The sequence below is a fragment of the Anser brachyrhynchus genome (genome assembly GCF_964034855.1).
Source record: "Anser brachyrhynchus genome assembly, chromosome: 15".
NCBI lineage: Eukaryota > Metazoa > Chordata > Aves > Anseriformes > Anatidae > Anser > Anser brachyrhynchus.
The window spans coordinates 5949053-5969324 of NC_137733.1; the positions used below are offsets into that span (position 1 = coordinate 5949053).

At 43.8% G+C, this 20272-nt stretch overlaps 1 protein-coding gene across 10 annotated transcripts in view; it reads right to left on the reverse strand.

Annotated features, from left to right (window-relative positions):
* The window catches only part of DNAAF8 (dynein axonemal assembly factor 8), a 105388-nt gene that overhangs the window by 46065 nt on the left and 39051 nt on the right, over positions 1 to 20272 (reverse strand). For 9 of the 10 annotated variants that reach the window (XR_013939619.1, XM_080556366.1, XM_080556367.1 and 6 more), the window contains 5 exons: positions 11805 to 11921; positions 9426 to 9570; positions 6940 to 7252; positions 4068 to 4174; positions 726 to 880 (listed from right to left, as the gene is read on the reverse strand). Coding sequence is in view for 9 of the 10 variants with exons in the window: in XM_080556366.1 (XP_080412492.1) it covers positions 726 to 880; positions 4068 to 4174; positions 6940 to 7252; positions 9426 to 9570; positions 11805 to 11921 (837 nt within the window). In the remaining variant the exon portion in view is untranslated. The remainder of the gene's footprint in view (positions 1 to 725; positions 881 to 4067; positions 4175 to 6939; positions 7253 to 9425; positions 9571 to 11804; positions 11922 to 20272) is intronic. The other variant, XM_080556368.1, reaches the window with a different exon arrangement.

Consider the following 20272-nt stretch of genomic DNA (forward strand, 5'->3'; position numbering starts at 1 on the left):
TAGGATTCCTGGCTGATTTATTTTGTAAGAAATACAGAACTTGTCTTCTTGTACAGGTGAGTTTGACTGAAATCTTGCATTTATGATTATTTGTTTCTTTAGGCTGATATGTCAAAATGCCAACTGCACTCTAACTCAAATAAATCTATCATCACGTTAACAGACCTTGAGAGAAAGAAAAAAAAAACACTTCATTTTTGCCAATAGGAAAGCTCTCCTCGCAAGCCATTTGAATGCATTATGCTAGGGGACTTCATTCTGAAAGGCCACAAGCAGACCCAGAGGGACAGCAAAGTACATAATCACACATTAGTCCGGTAGATGAAGACTATTCTCTTGAACACAGGTTTACAGGCCAGAGATTGTTATTTTGGTTTACGAGGTTACTGCCTGCTCTAGCATATTTTGAGATCAATGGTAAAATTCATGTTAACTTCATAGAAGAAAGCCTGATCATGCATTAGTCTCAGCGAGAGGCTTAGGCCTAGTGGGATTTTCCTACTAAAGAAAAAACATCAGTACTGAAAGCAACAAGAGCACCACTCGTAGGAATACAAGGAACACGAGTGCTGGCTAGCTAGTAAAGAGAGAATGAACAGAGAAGAACACCCAAGAACACTCACTACAGGAGTGTGTCAGCTCGCACATCCATAAACCCACAATATAATAAGTTTCAGAAATGGTAACCCAAAGCATACAACTGAGCTGTATGTTCTGACCAGTACCTGACTTGTTGTCATGCTCAGCACAATGGCTTGCTTGGGTGAAAGCTGCAGCTGTCTGATTCCTTGCAGAAGAAAACCCCGATGAGTACAGACCGATATCACATTACCATATGCATGAGGAGATACCACAGGTGACACCATCAAAATAATGTCCCCTAGGTCAAAAAGAGAGTAAGAAAAACAGCATATTACTTCCACAGAAACTGTGGTGTTAACGCAAGGAAACTCTCTTAGTGGCCAGCTCCTACCTGAAGCACTCTCCAAATGGAGACACTGTATTTTATGGTTTATTTGCTCTATTCAGCTTATAATGGCTGCTATCAGAGGTCAACACAGAACAGTAAAGCTTATGGCATTACAAGCAATCTCTTTATGAATCATCTACTCCAGATAGTCTGTCTCGTAAGGTCTATCTAGCTGTCTATGAGCTGTTATCTCTCTTTGAGGTATGTATGCTCTCAGTTCACGTGATGGCTGTGTGTCAGCCCCTGTCAGGCTGTGTTTGAGCTGTTACCCTTACAGCTGGTCTGACAGCAGCCAGACCCTTTGAGGACCAAGGACCTGGTAAGCCTGGCCAAACTGATGAGTAACCAAATGAAGACAAGACTGATTGCTGGTTTGTCCACTGCGAAGTACATGAAGCAATCCCAGGTATTCCTCTCTGCTATTACTAGTGGTCCTAGCCTGTAGGACTACAGCCTTGGTCAGCACTACTTTCTGCTCCCTCTCAGCCCTTCTTTACTCCTGTCTTTACTCGTCATCCCAGAGCTTGCCTTGCGGCATGGGTTACTGTACCTTTGGACCAGCCTCTGATCACAACACCACCCCACTATGGTTTTGTACCACCCATGGCTTCATAGGTTCTTATCTTTGGTCATCATAATGGCACCTGCTCTCTCCTTCCAGGGTTTCCCTCCTCCCTGAGCCCAATGCATTAAGTCTGGCTGCTTGTGCACTGCTTGCATCTCTCACTCCAATAGATATGCTCATAGAAGCAACTGGAGTTTATGTTGGGTTAGAACCTTGTATTTTTTTTTTCCACTTCGTTTTCTAAATTAAATCCCAAGCTCACTGTCAACACGCTGGCAACAGATGCTATGAGCATGCTCAGAAGAAACAGCCCACAAGGCCTCCTGAACAGTGTACCTCCTGTATAGTGTCCTGCTGTACCTAAGATGGAGCTTCCCAGTAGCCTCTGATCTACCTGAGGCCTTCGCTTTGTTCTGATCTTTGGGTCTCTGCTCTTACCATCTCTTTTGCTTTTATACTGTCCTAGTTCTAACAGATTTTCTTCTCTTGTACATAACACACATTCAGATCTTCGTAACTTGCCAGGAGCTAAGAAAGTACATGCTCAGTATCATTTCTACATGGGTTTCCTCTGTACTGCCCTATTAATTTCTCCTAGCTCTAAAAATCATATAATGGGGCTGAAAATATTTTAGTCTCTGTGTCCCAATTACACTTGGTTTTGGTGGTAGACCTATCAATAGTGTATGTTTCCTGGGGTTCTAAACTTTGTGATAGATATTTGTCCCCCAAGAACCTGACCAAGGCTCAGCCTGCCATTTCAAAGCAATAGCAACAAAACAAGGGAAAGCTTGTGTTTATTGTTAAGGATACAACAAGCAGAGTGTTTCTTTGCCTAAAATTTCTATACGGCTTTAATTTTGCAGACTCTGAGCCAGGCTGACAGTGCTGCACTCATTATATATGAACTGTCAAAATTCAGGGTTGCAGGTGGTAAGATTTTGGTTCATCTCTAGTTGATAACACCTAAACAAACAAAATTTCACATACACATATCCCAAATTAACAAGAATATCTGCTAGGATCAATAAAACTTTGATTACTGGGAAGGAAGGGGGATAGATATACCTGGTAGGAGCAGCAGTATATTTGTTCTGCATGCTCTGCACGAGTGTATCTTCCTGTCTCAAAGAGAAGCTGTTGGAGACCTGAGGGAAGGAATAAGTGAATGTTTCTTTTCCTTAACACCCCATAGGGTGCTTGCTCCCAGTCCAGGTTTTCAGCTTCTCTTTGAGAGTCATGATAGAGATGATACAGTTATCTGAGGAGCAAAGCTTGAAAGTGACTTCCTGAGCCCAAATACAGATGGAACGTGGTGTGGTGTAACTCAGCAGCCCACATCAAATGTGAATCATTAATGGCCATAAAAGGAAGGAGATGCAAAAATGTGAGTCATTCCATCAGCAGCAACCAGCTGCCATCAATACCGATCCCAAATAACGCAGAGCCAATGGCTGTCTGCCAAGCTACTTGAATTAACATGCCCAGTTATACGAAAGAGTGCATCTCAAAGGTAAGACTTCCTTTCCTTTTCCCTTCTCTATTTTTCTTCCTGTCACCTTCTCTGTCACCTTCCCCCTTTTTGACTTACGCTTTCGTACCTTCTTTCCTTTAGCACCATATTTTTCTGTACCTTCTTTCTATGTCAATACAATCCTGTTTTCCTCCTGCCATCTTCTCTCTGACAGCTGCTGAGCTTCCACCCCTCCCACCCCCCACTTCCACCAGGGAACCGTCTTCAATTGTGGGAGTAGAAACAGGGCAGCAGCACCCTAATAGCATCATCTCAAAATCATATGCACTTGAGATCTGCTGTGCCAGGCCAAACTACAGAAGATTACCAGCACATTGGCCCGTCTACAGCAGACACCCCTACACCACACAGACCCTTCTTAGCCAGTAGTGACGCTGAATGCCCTGGCAGGCTCCCCTTGAGCACAGTCAGCTTGCAGCTAGCCTGGTACGAGTTCGGAAGCTGGAAGACTACTCCTACAAAGGGAAAAAGTGGATTTGGACAGAGGAGCCAGGTGAGAGCTAGTTAATAGTAGCCCTATGAAATACTTTTTTTCTGATTGTGTGGTCAGTCCTGGCTTGAATGAAGTCATAATTTCATACCCCATTATATTCAACTCTTGAATAGTAGAGGTAGATGATCTCTAATCAGATAAACATGCAGCTTAAAGACACTGGTAGGTCTTCAAATGACAGCTCCTTGGATGAACAAGTCCCCTACAAGCAAAAATGTGTTGTGGTTTTTTTTTCCTTCTTTATCCTTCACTGAAATCTAAGCAGCCTACAGGACTCTAGCAGCTACTCCCATGAGGAGGATGAGGTGATGATAACACTCTTCTGTCACTTCATTTTAGGCAACAGTGTTTCACCAGAAATTCATTCCTAGCTCTGGACCTGGCCAGGTCACAGCACTGAGTAATCCAGGGAGGCAGAATTTCCTGAAACAGGTGGGCTGGAGTGAGGTAACACTGTCAGCGAAGAAGAACCATAAAACCTCATGATTCATTCCCTATCACAGACCTTTGGAAGTTGAGACAAGCATCGCTGGAGGTCGAGGTTGCACCATGTCCTGGAGATGAACGTTTTCTTCATCTGCTTCTGCTCTAGTTGATGAAGGACTCTGAGACCTAAAGAAAAACAATAGATATTAAAAGTTGTTATGCAAGGTTCTGACTCTAACCCACTTTCTACAACAAGCCCAGGGACAAGGAAGCTTTACTGAAACCACCATTTCAACCCCTTGTCCATGACTTGAACTGCATCAAGGTCTCTCTGATTGAACATCTCTCTCTGTATTACTCCCCCTGAGGCTCTCTCTGTTCAATAAGTACCTAATACAAAGTAGCCAGCTTGGCAAGGAAACCTGGGAATCAAGAGATAGGTCAGGCTGCATTAGCAGTATTTTTCCCAGCCACAAATATATTACAGCTGCTATTCACTTTCGGTTCTTTAGCTAGAGTTTAAGCAATTTTAAAGCTATCATGATACTCCTCTGCTGCTTCATGTTGGACAACAAGAACTATCAAGTCTGGCAGAGATGCTCATGGCAGTGAAGCCTCTAAACATTTCTGCATTCCCAAAAGGTCCAAATTATGGCATGGTGAACATAAGGTGTGGTTCTGAAAGCCAGGGACTGACAACGCAAATGTCACTCTGTAAAACGCTTCGGCTAGGTCTGTGAAGTGCAGGCTGTTCAGGCAAACCTGTCTGCCTCATCCCCTGCTACTGAGTCGGCTGGAATACATCCTACTTGTCGCTCCCAGGAGACCAACAGAAGCCACCAATATTTGCAAGTAAAATTTGAAAAACCGAATTCTGAGGTGCAGTTTGTATTCTGATCTCCCAATGGTCTGAATTACCAGCATTAAGAGAAAGACAAGCGCATTATTTAGAACACAGCACCACTCTGGACTGGCTAAGTTGTACCAGAGGAGCAGAATTCATCATCTTTGTAGGAGGAAAAGCATCCCTGAGGAAAACAAATAAATAAAATGAATGAAACTTTGCCAAATTGAGTTTTCCAAATCCTAAAACTAACAATGACGAGAGTCACTGTTCATGGCCAAACAAAACTGACAATCCCCTCTATGTGCATCAGATTGATTCTACAGGGGTGCACCTTGCCCCTTGGCAGAAAGCACCAAGAGGACTGCAGAACAACTTACCCCAGGTTTGCTGCCATTGACAACACAGTGATCCACACTGCACTGAGCAACCGGGATCTTCAAAAACCTGTCCAGAACTTGCAGGTTCAGGGCCCTATATGAATTCTCTCCAGGGGAGTTTCACCACATCAGTACATATTTGATCCAGTAACATTAAAAGGAGATGCCCAGGGTCTGAAAAATCCAGCCTGTAAAGGCTGACACCCCACACGATTACACAGGTCTGCGTGACAAATGGCAGTCAGGAGAGGAGGTCTGAGTTTCATGTTATCCTGGCTGGTGGAAATTTCTTGAAGCCCTAAGCCAAATCTTTTGATAAAGCACTGTAAAACAAATGTTTCAAGGCTGAGATCCTGTGCCTGGAACAACCAAAGGAGAGTCTTTCAAAAGCCAAAAGAATACCTGTGTCTCTTCTCTTCCCTCTGCAGGCCAGCCTACTCTGATCTGTCTTTGTAACAGTCTCAGGAAAGGATCTCTGAGCACAGCAGAGCCCTTCATTTACTGAGTGTGGCTCGGTGTGGACTGAGCGTGCTTCCTGGGTTCTTAGGTTTAAGTCTCCATCCATAAGGTAGCAAAATTGTCAGGAAGGGAATGATTGTTAGAAAGTGCTTCATAAAAAAAAAAAAAAGCTGCAGAGAGGTTTGGGAAAAGAGTGCTAGGAAGGAGTGCTGCAAGAGTGTTCAGGCTACTGATCTGACCTTCCCTCTGCCTCTGTGCAGCTGCAGACCATGTGCTGCTCAGTGCTGACTTCACAGAGCTGAACAGAAGCTTTTCTCCTTTCCTCTCATCCCTTTCCCTGATGCACCTCTGCTCCGCTGAGTAAGGTCAAGAGCAGACTTTCTGGCAGCCTACCATCATTGCTATGTTGTTGTCAACCAAGCAACTTTAAGAATAAAAAAACGTTAGATAGGTTTTGCCTATCTTGGACAGAAACGTGAGCCTTTGGGGGCTGTAGTCCCCCCTCCTTATAGTACTACATAGCAGAACACAGGCGCTGTAGGTTGCATGATGGATTAATAGCTACTTAATAGCCCATTTCCCTCCGCAGCTATATCCAGCCCCATCTGAGAGCAAGATTCCAGACTCCTGAATCTCACTTGTTCCCAGCACTTTTTGGCACCCTATTGCTATACCACCAGTTCCTAAATTGCATTTCTCACACTGATTGCTTGAGTTGAGTTTATAAGCCACCTTTTGTTTTCACAGACTTCTGTCATAACTCTCTGAAGAGCCTTTTCCATCTGAAGCTCCTTATCTCCAATCAGTTGATAAGGATGGGCAAAGCTATTCCTGGAGAACAAGCCCCTCAGAGGCACACAACCTTGAAGCATTTCTCCAGCACCAGGTACAGCTGAAAGAGATTTCAGATCAGGCTGACCAGCTGTACCTGGCACAGCAAGGACCCAGCAGGTGCTGCAAGTGTATGAATTACAGGTCTAGCTACCTGGGAACACATGATGGGAGGCAACTGCAAGAGTCCCGCACCTAACACAACCAGAAGAGACAGTCTTGTGAGAGACTGAGGGCTTTTACAGACTGTAGTAACATATGTGAAAATGGAAAATGTACAGATTGCTCCCATCCATTACTCTTGTTCATTCAGACCTTTAGCAGGAGACTAATTGATAAAGACAAAGCCCACTAGCTGTGTGCTTGTCTGCCATCCATGTCATACTTTGCCTGCGAGAACTACCGTAGCTCAGAAACATGCAGGCCAGTGCCATCACCTCACTCTGTTGCATCTGGAAGCTGGATCTAGGACACCACCATGCAGTGCTGCATGAGCAGCCCTCCCTCCGAACCAGAGGCACAGCTCTCTGTGCACACGGCTGTCCAGCTGGGGCAGGTAGACGAGAGGCTCTGCTTGGCTCCTGCAGTAGATGGCATTGATGGAACTGCGGTCTGTCACGCCAGCCAGCTGCGGGTCGGATGGCCCAATGATGTTCTGCAAGGTGCTACGTGCTTTAGGCCCTCTCACGCCCAATGCCAGCACTGGTGGCACCTTGCCCATCTCCGAAGCATAGGAAGAAGGCAGTTTTTCTGTGAAAGACAAAGACACGTGTAACTAAAGCATGGAACAACCCACACCAAGGTCATTCATTCTGCTCAAGTGCTCTTTTTAGCTCTGTCATAGGGGAATTAGGCAAAGTAACCTACTGGTTACCTGTCCTGTGGGTGTTATGCTGGCAACCAGCTGTACTTTTTTACCCAGTAGTAATTCTGAGATTACTCAAGGTAGCTTACCTGTTAAAGAAGAAGGTGTGGGTTGGCTTCTTATTTGCTGTGGAAAAGGGTGTGCACGGGGTTAAATACTACACAGCTGATACACTAGAAACCAGCACTTTAACTTCTGGTGCTGTACATTGTTTGTATTCATAAGGAAGGCTGGTGGGGTTGAAGGAGAGACAGGGCAAGAATATGGGCCTGAAGAGAAGAATGTTTTCCGTAATTTTCATCAGATATGGGAAAACTGGGAAGGGAATCACAAGCTGGATATCCATGTACATCTTTTCTAGATCATTTCTTCTGTATCAAATACAGATTTTGCATTACGTTGCCTAATGTGTCCAAATATTTGATGTTTTCTTTTATTTCCCCTCCAGGACTTGAATTGTGGCTTTCCTTATTTCCTGCAACAATTCTTCCCTACATCTCTGGCAAACCCTTCTGCACATTCACTTCAGCACTATTTGGGTCCAATAAGTAAACCCAGTAAAGAGCAAGTTTGCCTCCTCCACATTTCTCACTGTGTAAGAGCAGAAAGACGTGTCATTCTCTTCCCTGGAGTTTAAATGTATTCATTTACATCATTAGTTGCCTAAGAATCAGAAACCAGAACATAAGTCTCCAGAACAGGTAGACAAAGGAGAAACTGACTGAAAATACTTAAAATAGTCATATTAAAGTTTTCAAGCTAAAGGTAAAAATCCAGTCTACAAACTCACGTAGCAGTCCTTGGCTCAAATGATTTGTCCCTTCATACAAAATGTTCCTATTTAGATACAGGGTACAGAGCACTGAAGCAGATCTGCTGCCAGTCATCTCTTAATGACTGGTGATTTTATGGTTTTCTTACTCATTGCTGAAGTCCTTCTTCATTTCTGCAGCTATCAATATGAATATATTACATGCACAATGCTGAGACAACTGCAATCACATTTCTAAGGCAGTCTGCTCGTATGGTTTTCAAATGTAAAAAGGGGCAAGGAAACTGCAGGATATTTCTCTATTTAAGCAGGTCTGCGCTCATCTTCTGTCTAAGCAAACGGAAGCCTGTTTCTCTCACTCTGTCTGCCCACAACTTTCCCCATGAGAAATGGATTGCCTGTATCCACTACAGTGCCACATGCAAACCTTCCAGGAGAACTTTTGAATTAAAAGAAAGTACAAGCCACAAAACATTTCAGAGGCTCTCTCTACACCTTGCAGCTAGTATAATTGCCCGTTGTTCTAAAGTTATACTGCATTATCTACTACTAATATTCTATACAAGCTTTGAGACAGGCTTCATTATGTCTGCTTCACAAATGGAAGACTTGAGTGGCATGGGCCAACACGTGGCCATTGGTGTCTAATGTTAAGGGCTTTGAGATTTGACATCGGGGACTCATACAATTTTTGTTTGCCTTATCTTTTTGGTCTCTCACCTCAGACCACCTTCTATTGGCAAATTGTGATGTTTTGATGATGGCTTATCAGACAACATAATTACAGGATGGATAGATCTGTAGTTTCCTTTCACACATTCTCCTAAAGGTCAAATAAAGACTGAAGTACCAGAGGTGATGGGATGGGGGGAACTGAGGAAGAGAGGCCGGATTCTCTGCAGTACCTGCAGGAAAATCAGTAGGAACTAATTTGGTATACCTAACTTACATGGGTCTAATCCTGCAGCTCACAGCACTGCAGTCTGGGAATGGTCTCTACAAAGGAACAACAAAAGTGGTTTGAGACACACATACATAAAGGACTAAAAATTCAACTTGGAGTAGTTGAATTCTAGCAACACTGGGAGTAGATAGAAAGAAGCAGTCTAAGGTCTTTTATAATTTCCTTTGCAAAAGATACAGGCAACTGATATGATGCTCTTGTAAATCCAATACCCTTTTCTCCACATCCGCAGCACCACATCATTCTTCACCTTAGTAGAGTTAAAGATCGTCACCTCAGCATCATTACACAATGGAATCGCTAAAGGAAAACTAGACCTCACCTGAGCTAGAGAGCAGCACATCATGCTGAGGATAGAGCAGGCGGAGTCCGCAGACATCCAGACCAGAGCTGAGTACCAGCTGCAACATGTGATGGGTAGCTAGGGAACTTCGGAGGAGAGTTTCAAACAGCAATACCATGGCAACCTGAACAGCGAGAGCACATTGGAGGAGTGAGCCAAAATGCTTCCAAGCCCACAGTGACCACACAGCTGTGTCTCTTCTACTCACCTTAAATTCCCATGCCCTACCTACGCTACAAGAGCTATAAAGAGGCTTTCTTTTCTTCTGTTTACATGCAGTTCAGCACAGCAGGCTTTTAGCTTCAGATTGAATCATAACGATGAGAATTATGATTGAATAATAATTATGTACTACTACTGAAATAATTGTGCCTTTTGTCACAAAAACCTACTAGTAAAAGACTGCAAGTTCTCTGGGGCAGAGAATAAAGTGAATCACTCTTATTTAACTCTGCGTACTACAGAAAGATGGCCCAATAATAATAATAGACCAACTGGTTGTTTCCTTATACCTACAAAAAGCCAAAATCAACACAGAAAAATGATTCAAAAGGCAGGTACATCCCTGGTACTGTCCCAGATTTACCTTTTGAACTTTTCCCGACCAGATGAATGCAATTCAGCTCATCCTGACACACAGGAAGACATACGTTCTTACATACTGAATGTCTATACCCGAAAGGAAAGCAAACTACTTTGAGCTCTGCACTCTCCTATCAGAAGAAACTTACTGGTTCGAAACACAGATGCTTTACAACAGAAAGTTGTGTGGTGCTTGACATGCTGAGGGCAATAAATTGTCTAGCTGAGGATCAGACAAGCATGGTTGTATTGGCCTCAAATTTGTGCATGGTTCTCCTGGGTGTACAGACACAATGCTATCCCCAGCAGCAAGCTTTATGTCTGCAGTGAACGCCAAATGAATTCATCACTACTGGACACTTTAAATGAAATGCTACTTCCCGATAAACACACAACAAGGCTTATAACATCATAATAAATGAAGATATAAATTTACACAAATCATAAAAAAGTAGTCTAATTAGGAATAAAAGCTTTATTTCTTTATGTTCGTCTAGCTCAAGCTCTCCTGATACTAACCCAGTGATCACAGCAGCCAGTAAGGAAGCATTTTTCTGTAGCAGCTATAAGAGTCTCTGGGGTCTGGCTGCCTGGGCTCTAGGCCAACTTTGATAATGCAGCTGTCCAGCACTGACAAACCTCGGTAACTGCTGCCTCCCTTTTGCCTGGGAGCCAGCCACTTGGCTTTGGTCTCTGAGCTTTGTTGCAGGTATGCCTGCGGCCAGTCTCGTATGTCACTGATTCTGGCCGTTATCCTAATCTGCTGACTTGACCTTCTGGCTTGGCCCTGTCCCTATGGACTCTTGGCTGACCCTGGTTACTGTTGCTGGACCTGTTCTGCTCTTCTCACTTGGGTAATGTGTGACTGCACCCTGCCAAGCGAGGTGGCTGGCCCTGCCTGCCTTGCTGTTAGTCTCACCTCCTGGCTTGCCATTTCCTTACAGGGCATCCTGCCCTTGCTGTGAGAGATTCTGTATGGGCCCCCTAGTAGGACTCCTGAGGCGAGTCAAGGAATTGTCATGAAGACATACGAGGCATTTCCTGACTGTGCCAGGTGCCCAATATCTTCAGTAAATAACTGTGGTTTTCTAGTATCTTCCAGGAGGCAAGCCTGGTACAGCTAACTGGCCAGACTCAGCCACTGGCCAGACTTGCTGGTTGTTCAGGACAACATAAGGTATCTGCATCTTCCTGATTCACTCCTAACAGGAAACTGAACTCGTCAGATCAAACGTGCCAGGTTGTGTTGTGCAAGAGTTAAGAAAGGTGAGTTACCCCAGGTAAAACGTTATATCTGCACAGGGGTCCAGTACATTTTGGTATGCACTCCTCCACTGAGGTAAAGATGAGCTAATTCAAGTTACACTGACCTCTTCTTCTGGGTTAAATGACGTAGAATTACTTTCAACTTGTTCCTACAACACAGTTACTGTAGGTCAGGTAAATAGTACCAGAGGCTTCAGAAAAACTTGGATTTCTGAGCACAAGTTTTATAAAAGTTGTGTTGCACACTGGCTTGCAGTCATGGGGCTTTGGGTTAGCAGAATTTGTCTGTTGTTACTGATCTGCACCTGGTTGGTAGCAATTTCTCCAACCCATCTATTTCATAGTTTTATCTTCTGTGGCTCAGAGCAATCGGTATATCAATACCACTGACACAAAAGACTCAGCTTATTTACGTTTGAGTGAGAAATACTTCAAGTTGAGTATTTGTACCAAACCTAAGGATGGAAATATTTCAGGTCACTTAATTGTGATTATTATTATTATTTTTACCTCAGTGTCTATGTCGCTGCAAGCCTCAATGTTGCTGCTATTAGGGAAGTATTTTTCATCAGTTTCTACTGTCTGCCAGTAAAATCCATTTGGCACTGCAAACACTTTCTCCACTGCCTGAAACACACAAATGATATTTCTTACCTGTATGTTATTTTGATCCCTCAAAATCAAGAGCTAGGAAAAAACATCATGGTTAGTTTTACAGCTAAAGAACATATGAGGATGCATATTCATGGATTAGAGTTATTAGCCCAGTGTTGTTCCCCTATCATTTACTTTCCTGCATCTGTACCACCAACTCCAGTGAAATTATATCCCGCGAATATGACTTTGCAGCTGCTTCCTGAGGGGCTGAACCTTTCTAGGGTCCAACACAGTGGCCCTCCACATGGGGAGCAAACACTAACATGAACAGGAGTCGCATACAAAAGGCACTGCAGAATCAGGCTCAGCAGCTTGAGACCCTGATTCTCCATGATCATACTGGGCATCCAGCAGAAAAGAGGTTTGTAAAGCGAATGCTCTAATTAACCAACCAAACAGAAGGCAGAGAAAGAATTGCATGAATTTTTTATGTGCCTGTAACTAAAATAGGACATTTCTCCTGTGTTCATGTCACCACAAGTGGCACGTATCTGTACGTCTTACTGTGCCACATACTCCTGAATAGGCAAAAGACTCTGGCATTTAGGTCACAGCGTTACAGAAATGTGGCATTTCCCAATCTCAGCACGTTATTCTGTTTCTCATACATTTTCTGGGCAGTCAAGCATGCAACCTGTACAAGGGCAAGTTTAAGGATGTTGAAGGATGTGTCGCTCATGAGAATCTGCTGTGACTTCATGCTTCGTAAGCAAGGCCATAGTCCAGGAAGGAATGCAGCTTTTGAAAGTCATGTTTGCCAAGTTCTATTTTGGGAAAAGGCGTTTTTTGTAGCTACACTGTTCTTGAGCATCCCAGAAATATGGGTGCATTTAGGCAGAGTGCACATTGGGCAGAATTCCCAAGACAAAAAAAATCGTCCCTTTTGAGACACAGGCTCAGACGGTGCAAACCTGAGTATTTTCACTATTTTTAAGGTCTCTACTTTGACTTTCAGCAGTCATGAATCTGTCCCCATCTCATGTGGTTTTGTTCACATGCCACAAAATAATAATAATAAAAAAAGGAATTTTATTTCAACATGGTCCCATCAAGACTTATTACGAATATAAAATGTATTAATTGCATGAAGAAGTGTCCATTTTAGAGTATGAGGTACATATAATGCTCTTTAAGTGTATAATCACAAAAGAGATTAGAGATTTTTTTTCACTGCTTGGCAAAAGATATGCACTTCATATCATTTGAGAAATGAAAAACAGCATCTACAAAGTGAAATTTATTTCAGTGATATTAAAATCCCTCTGACATCTGCCCTTTGTGTTTTCTCCTTCCTCTATTTTCTATGCTTCATACGATATTTGCCTAAAAGCAGAACCAGGGATTTCACTTTTCACCTGGTCTCAGTCAGCACAACTACCCCAAGATAAGTGCTCTGACATTGCTCAAGGATTCATTCATTTTGTCTTGCAATTCATTGTCCACTACCCTCCGCATGTGATATTAAACATGGTTGCTGTGGAAAACGTTGGAGGAAAAAAACACACATTGATTTACGGAAGCAGAAGCTCCTCTTTTTTCCAATGTTTGCTGCCAGCTCCTGCATACAACACTGGCATGGTGCAGTGAGCACAGAGGGATCGGACAGGCCTTACAAAACAGGAATGCAGCAAGACCCCAGGCTTCCATTTATTCAATCTGTTCCTTGAGCAAACCTCAAGTCTATGAACTTCCAAGAAAGAAAAGAGGAGGGCCAAAGGTGGACAAACCAACTCCAGCCTACATTGCCACCGGAACCTTCATTACAATCATCCAGACGCAGAGGACACAAGCTGGGAAGTCCAAGGTAAAAAGCTGACCTTTACAAAGTGCCGTGGTGTAAGCTGCGGATCAGCTGCGATCCGAGGCAGCTTGGCTGGCCTCCCTCCCCATCAGAGCAGGGATCTGGCCACACCTATTAGGCAATCAAAGCCCATGGGAAATTGTTTCTATGATCTGTCATATTCTGTTTTCTAGCAGCCAACCTGAATGGGATTTCACAAAGCAGCAGAAAATTAAGCTTGAAAAGCTTTAGATCTCCCAGAAAATCCTTTTTCTCATGGGTAAGAAAATACACATAGCTGGCTGCAATACGACGGCCTGTTTTGTTCAGTCCAGCCAAAATGTTCAAGTGGAGACTCCTGACACCACCTTCTTTTGCCATGCACAGGAAGAAAGCAACGCTCCCATGCATCAAGTTCAGTTGTTATAATATTGAGATGAGCCCTATTTGACAGGCAACACACAGTGATCCTCCCCAGGTAGCTGAGTGACCCCACTCTTATTGAAATAATTCTGGTGATTCTGACACTCTTTAGCTTTAAGCTACTGTTTTTATATTTGGTGGGTAACACTACTTGCAGTGTTCCACAGTGAGAGACAGGGTAGGCATGAGAATTGCATTGGTTTCACCTCAGGGCTGGTTCTTCTCTTATGCCTCTAACAATATTACAGTAGCTGTAAAGCTTCTGTGCAAACACAGCAGTTCAGGAAGTCTCTCCCAGGCTAGCTTATACATCATCTCTGAACGCTGACCTGTCTCTTGACAGAGACTCCCTCCCCAAGCACTGTGCAGAATGGTAAAGAGGCAGGCCAGCCTTCAATACCTACCCGAAAATGCCTCTTCTGGAAGGCTCTGCAACGCATTCTAATAATCTTCTATCTCATGGGAGACGCATTACACCGGTGAAGAGAGGTACCCTGTGCTCAACCAATGGCAGCTATAGCAGCCCCTGGGATACTTTGACTTATGCTGTGACAGGCTCCAAAACCCCAAATCATTTAACCACGACCATTTCCACGACCTTCTCCCCCACCTCCTAATGTAAGAAAATGGGGTTTCTTACAGCACGTACATCTTCTCCGTACATACTGCTGCTATCAGAGCAGGAAGGGAGGGGCAGGTCTGTAACTTCCCATTTGTAGGTACTCTAGATTTTTGTCAAAAATTATCCTTTTGGTTTTTTTTAATGAGGAGACAAATTCTGATTTCTGTTATCTTAAAACAGTGGAAAAGAATGATTTACACCATAGCTAGGATTGAACACACATCATTTTTCAAACAGCATTAAAAAGAAACCCAGAGCCACTGCTTTGTTTCAGATGGCATTACTGAGATGAAGCCAGACAGTTATGGGAAGGAAATTCACAGCAGAACAGAAACATGTTGTAAAATACTGAGCAGAAACATGAATAAGCACATTTTAGAGAAGACTGGAGCTGTGTGCAGCAAAAACATGAGTCTAACTGTCATACAGAAATATGACCAAATCCAGTATCTCTTCTTCTCGCTTACAGCATATTCTGTTCTCATTTCCGACAACAAAGAAATAGCTTCTGCTGTCAGATGATCTAAGAGAGTCTTTTAAGTTGCAACAAGTCTTCTAGACTGCTTCCCAGCCACAGCAGGAAAACAGGAAGAATTCTTATGTACTCCACAATCTCATCCCCTTGCACTCAAAGTGCTTTCTAATGCAAAGACTTGCTCAGCCATTATCACTAAGACAGCACCTATATCCCTAGGAGATAGATGGTGCATCCCCTCCCACCTCCAAAGACAGCCTGTGAATCCGATACGTCTGTAACATTTCAACTCCACTGACCACCTCAGCAGCAGCAGAGGAAGCACTATTCTCATTCTAGCAAAGGCTTTGACATTAAAATACAGACAAGGCTCATGGCTAATGGGACACACTCAATCATGCCGCTGAGTTAGAGTGCACTATCCTCAAACTTTCTCCTCTCTTCACTGTCATAAACCCCAATGCATTAGTGCAGTATTCCTTGTGGAATACAGATTAACACAAACTTGAGTTTGTTTCCTTCACACCTTTTCTTCTCCATTCTGCATACTCCCTTCAGGTGACTGCAGATTTAGCGCAGGAAACATGCAAGCACAGTAGGAAGATCCCAGGTAGGGGAAAGTCTGGGGAGGGAGCGAGCTAATTCAGGACTTTGTCACTGAAAACGTGCAGTTCTGATGACTGTATTTCAGGCAGTTTGAAGATGCATCTCCTTCTGCTTGCACCCCTTTTGTATAAGCAAAGAGACGTCCTAAAACACAGGAGAATGGATGAGAGTAATTTCCACCCATTCTGCCAATCATGCACAGCACTAATGGCAAAGCACATTAGCTTGATAGTTCTTTTAAACTGCTCTCTTCTGCAATAGTTAGCGATGGTCCCAATTTAAACATGAGCTACCAAACTTTAGGAAAAATGAACTATAATGGTCTACTCTTCCCCAAGCGAAGTCTTCATCTCCATACAAACTCAGGCAGATGCCATTGCAGTCCCTTCTCCTTTTAAAAGGCTTGGGTTTTCTAGTTACAACTCCCAGCGACAACTTGAACTCCTGGCCTCACTAAAATCAACAGCACAACAAAAAATCAACAGGACTCAGCTACAGCCAGGCTGTCACCATCTCCCCTCTGTCTCATGAAGATGGCTGAGATACAGCCATGCAGCTCTTCTGCTACGCATTCATTGCTATACATGCACGTAGAGGAGGCCCCAGGACAAATGTCTCACCCACAGGTGACTCATCTCCACGCGGACTCATCAGTCCCATGACGTGTGATATGTACGTAAGTGCTCTCCCCCAAGCTGGTGACACGGCTATCAGGCCACCTAGCAGACGCAGGGTGCCAGACACACGGGCCCTTAGCATCATCTCAGGTAAAGATGAGACACAAGCAAGATTTGGAAAGCAAGGGAGAGGATGAATAGATCTTCTGGTTTAGAACTTCAGCCGGGGCTTAAACAGACGAGCTGTTGGGCTTAGGGGCCAGCGTGTGCTATGCTGCAAGTCTCAGCATCCTGCTGGCTCTCCTGTTTGGGCATGCAGATGTGGAGGTGCTGTTCTGGGGGCTGTACCTCCCCACGTGTCGGTCCAGTACCCCAATGCCCAGTTTAGCAGCAAAATGATCAAGTCCTTCAAGCTTTGCCATCAGGCTCAGTACAAGCCTGGAGGAGGAAAGCATGGCCCTCAGCCATGCACTGACTCCAAGACCTTAGAGCAATACATGGATCAGGTCTGACAGCTGGCCAAATTGTGCTGCGTGCCAGGTAGTTCCGCCTGCACTCTCCACCCATGAAACATTACATGGCCTAACTCAGCTGCTGCTTAAAGCTATTAGTTTGCTGCTTCTCAGACAACACTAAAGGAGAAGGGGAGAACACACGGGGCAATAAACCAAAACAGTGTAATTGCCAACACCCATGAGGCACTGACCCGGAGCATACCAGCAGTTATTACATTTGAGATGGTGATGAGAGAGGCAATGCCCACACAGCCAAGGGCCGGAAGAGTGTCAGGTGAAAAGCTGATGTGGTAGTAAGTAGCAGTTCTCTGAACAAGCCTCTTTAGCAGTGGAATTAAAAAGTTGTAGTAAGAGACAGCGGAAGATGCTGAAGCCACTCAGCATGGGTAAAGCCATGTTACTCAGCAGTGAAACAACATCACAGCATTCAAACTCTATAGCTCAGCACGAGCTTGACAAGAAGACCAGATTCACAACTGTACATGCCCTGTGGGCTGTATTGTAGGGAGGGAAGCACCAGGAAATGGAAATGTTAAGGATTACTTCCACCTGTAACGTGCCTTTTTTCCCTTCCACTTCTCTAGAAGGTTCTGGTCCCGTTACGAAATTTTAGTTTGGAAAGAGCTTCCTCATTTCTAGTCAGAAGTGAAGAATCCAAAAAGCTTCATTGCATGAACTGGCTCATTCCACTGGGACACCTCAGTTTGTCAGATGGCTTTTTCTACTCTTGTTTTGAATGTTGCAAAAACACTGTTTCTGCTGCTTCTCCTGGGAGATTTTTCAATGTCTCTGAAGTTTCACATCAAGCAGCTTCCCTCTCTCCATGCTATTTAGAGAACAGGTGCATCCCAGGCAGGGTTTTAACCTACGTGCCTAAATTAGAAGGGTCACCCTGTGCATGCTGTCACTGGAAATGCTTCTCACTCCCGCTTCAAAGACTACGTACAGAGTTCAGGCACTCGCATGTCCCCATTAGGAGCCTTCAAGTGCACAAAGTAACAAGCAAAGAATCTGTGCCCACTTTTCCATAGCATGAAACAGTGCTTTCTAATTTCCTCCGCCATGCATTGCTCTTGTTCTAGCTGGTTATTTCAGTCTTTGGAAAAAAAAAAAAAAAGTTTGCAACTTTCAAGCTTGAGTGTTTGTACCTGTAAAGCTCTTCTGGTAATGTAGTCGCCACCAACTTGCCAGCAGGAAAATCTCAAAAGTTTGCATTTGTGTTACAGAAATACCACATTAAAGAACTGCTGTACTTTCTGCAAGTCCTCTCCCACACATCAAACTTCCTGTTGGTTCAGTCTCCACTGTTTAAAGTCTTTTTGCAGCACTGAGTTGCAACATCAAGGCAAGTTTGGTGCCCTGAATCCAGTTCTGGAATTCTCATCCTTGCTTAGCCAAAACTGAATAAAAAAATGGAGCTTTGCTTAAGTGAAAAGCAAAGAGGGAGCTTTGTGTAGACCTGCCTTCAATTAGTACTGTCTAAAACAAAACAAAAAAACACACCTGTGCTGGAAGTCAGGAGGGAAACTAAAGAAGGAGCAAGTAGGGAACTGATCACCAGGAGGTACAACAAAAGCAAATCCTTGGAGCTAAAAAAAAAAAAAAACGAAAGAAAAATCACAAAAAAATCACCTTCACTTCCACTTAGGGATGGAGGTTCCCTTCCCTGAAACCTTGCTGACATGATCACTCACCCTATCCTGCTGTGCCCTGACTCCTCTATCATGGTATCCTCTATCATACTCCTCTATCACTCCTCTATCATCTGTAAAGGTTGGGAGTTCAACAAGATGCTCCAGGAAGCGTGCAAAAGGATGTCAAGTGGTAGATGGTGGGGCTGTACCTTTTGGGCAGGGGCCCAAAGGCACAGAGCACTGGAGAAAGTGCAATACAAAAGCAGTGTGCCTTAATGAAACAAATTAGCAGAGGCAAAAAGCAACAGTGCTGGCTACAGGTTTCCTGTGTCCCTAGGGTTAATGCTTGCATCCTAAGGCTTAACAGCAGAAAGTACTTCCCTGTTAAAATGAAGTTCTCTTTTTGCTGACAAGGAACACTGTGGTTAATGACTTCTACAGGGACTATGCCGCTCCTAACCTAACCTGAGGTTTTAATGACTGCTCTGTGAGTTTACTCTTCATGTCTAAAGTGAGTTACTGGAGGTTAATAGGCAGCATGCATAGTCTTAATAAGAAAGCCTCAAAAAAAGATTGCAATAGAAAAGCAATCTGCTGGGGTTCAGAACAGACTGAAAAAACACTAGAACAATTGACTGAAAACAAGACCTTGGCTTAACCTTTAAGCACTTCGTTGAGTGTATTACAGCAACTGCTACCAACTGCATGTAAAGCCGTACACAGAGCTAGTCAGCACACAAGCAGATGGCAGTTTTACCTGATGTTGCTCCTCCCTCCACTCCTACCCGTTTGTTTCACCCACCCACCAGGACTTGTGTTTCAGACTAAGCTACCTGGAGCAAGAACGGGTATTCACTGTACGCCTTTCCAACAGAAAGCAGCAGGTCCCTTGGTCAACTCAGGTTTGCATACACCACTCCAAAATAAAGTAAATCAAAAGCAAGTACGGCTCACAGGCCCTGTACAAAGTTTTCAGACCAATGAAGTTCAAAAATGTGATACTGAATTTTCCACGTAGAATTTATACTGGTTGTATTTTAATGACACTTGGGAACATTCTCAGTTGGTACCGCTTTGTAAAGCTTCAGGCAGACAACAGGGTTAGCTGCTGCCTGCTGAGAGGCTGGCTCATTGCGCCTTGCTTAGAGAAGTCAGCCTTTCTGTTTAACTGCAAGACACATCTATTAAAAAGCCATGATACCTCGTGGTCTCAGTGTAATTCAGGCCTGGGAACCTGGGTGGCACAGAGCATTTGAACTTAGGAAGAGAATGTGGCCTTTAAATTGACTTTCATTTTTCTATGGCATCAAGGCAAAGACTTACCCCCAGAAAGTGCCTGCTATCTTGCTGTTCAACTTCTAATGATTTATAATCCCCCTAATAGGGGATTTGCATAAAAGCCCTGACTGTTTTAAATGATGCCTTACTTTATACCTTACGAGTATACAGCAGATTTATCTTTTACAAGTATGTCAGCCTGCTTTATTGCACTTGCCTGTACTTGAAAGCTACAGTGACTGCAAATCAACAATATTAAGCCTCCTTTTCCTTCAGAGAAGTGGGATAAACCTTGAGGCAAATTGCTGAGTGCACTGCTAAGCCCCTAAGCTTTCATGGCATTGATTCTCACATTGTAATAGTAATCCCCA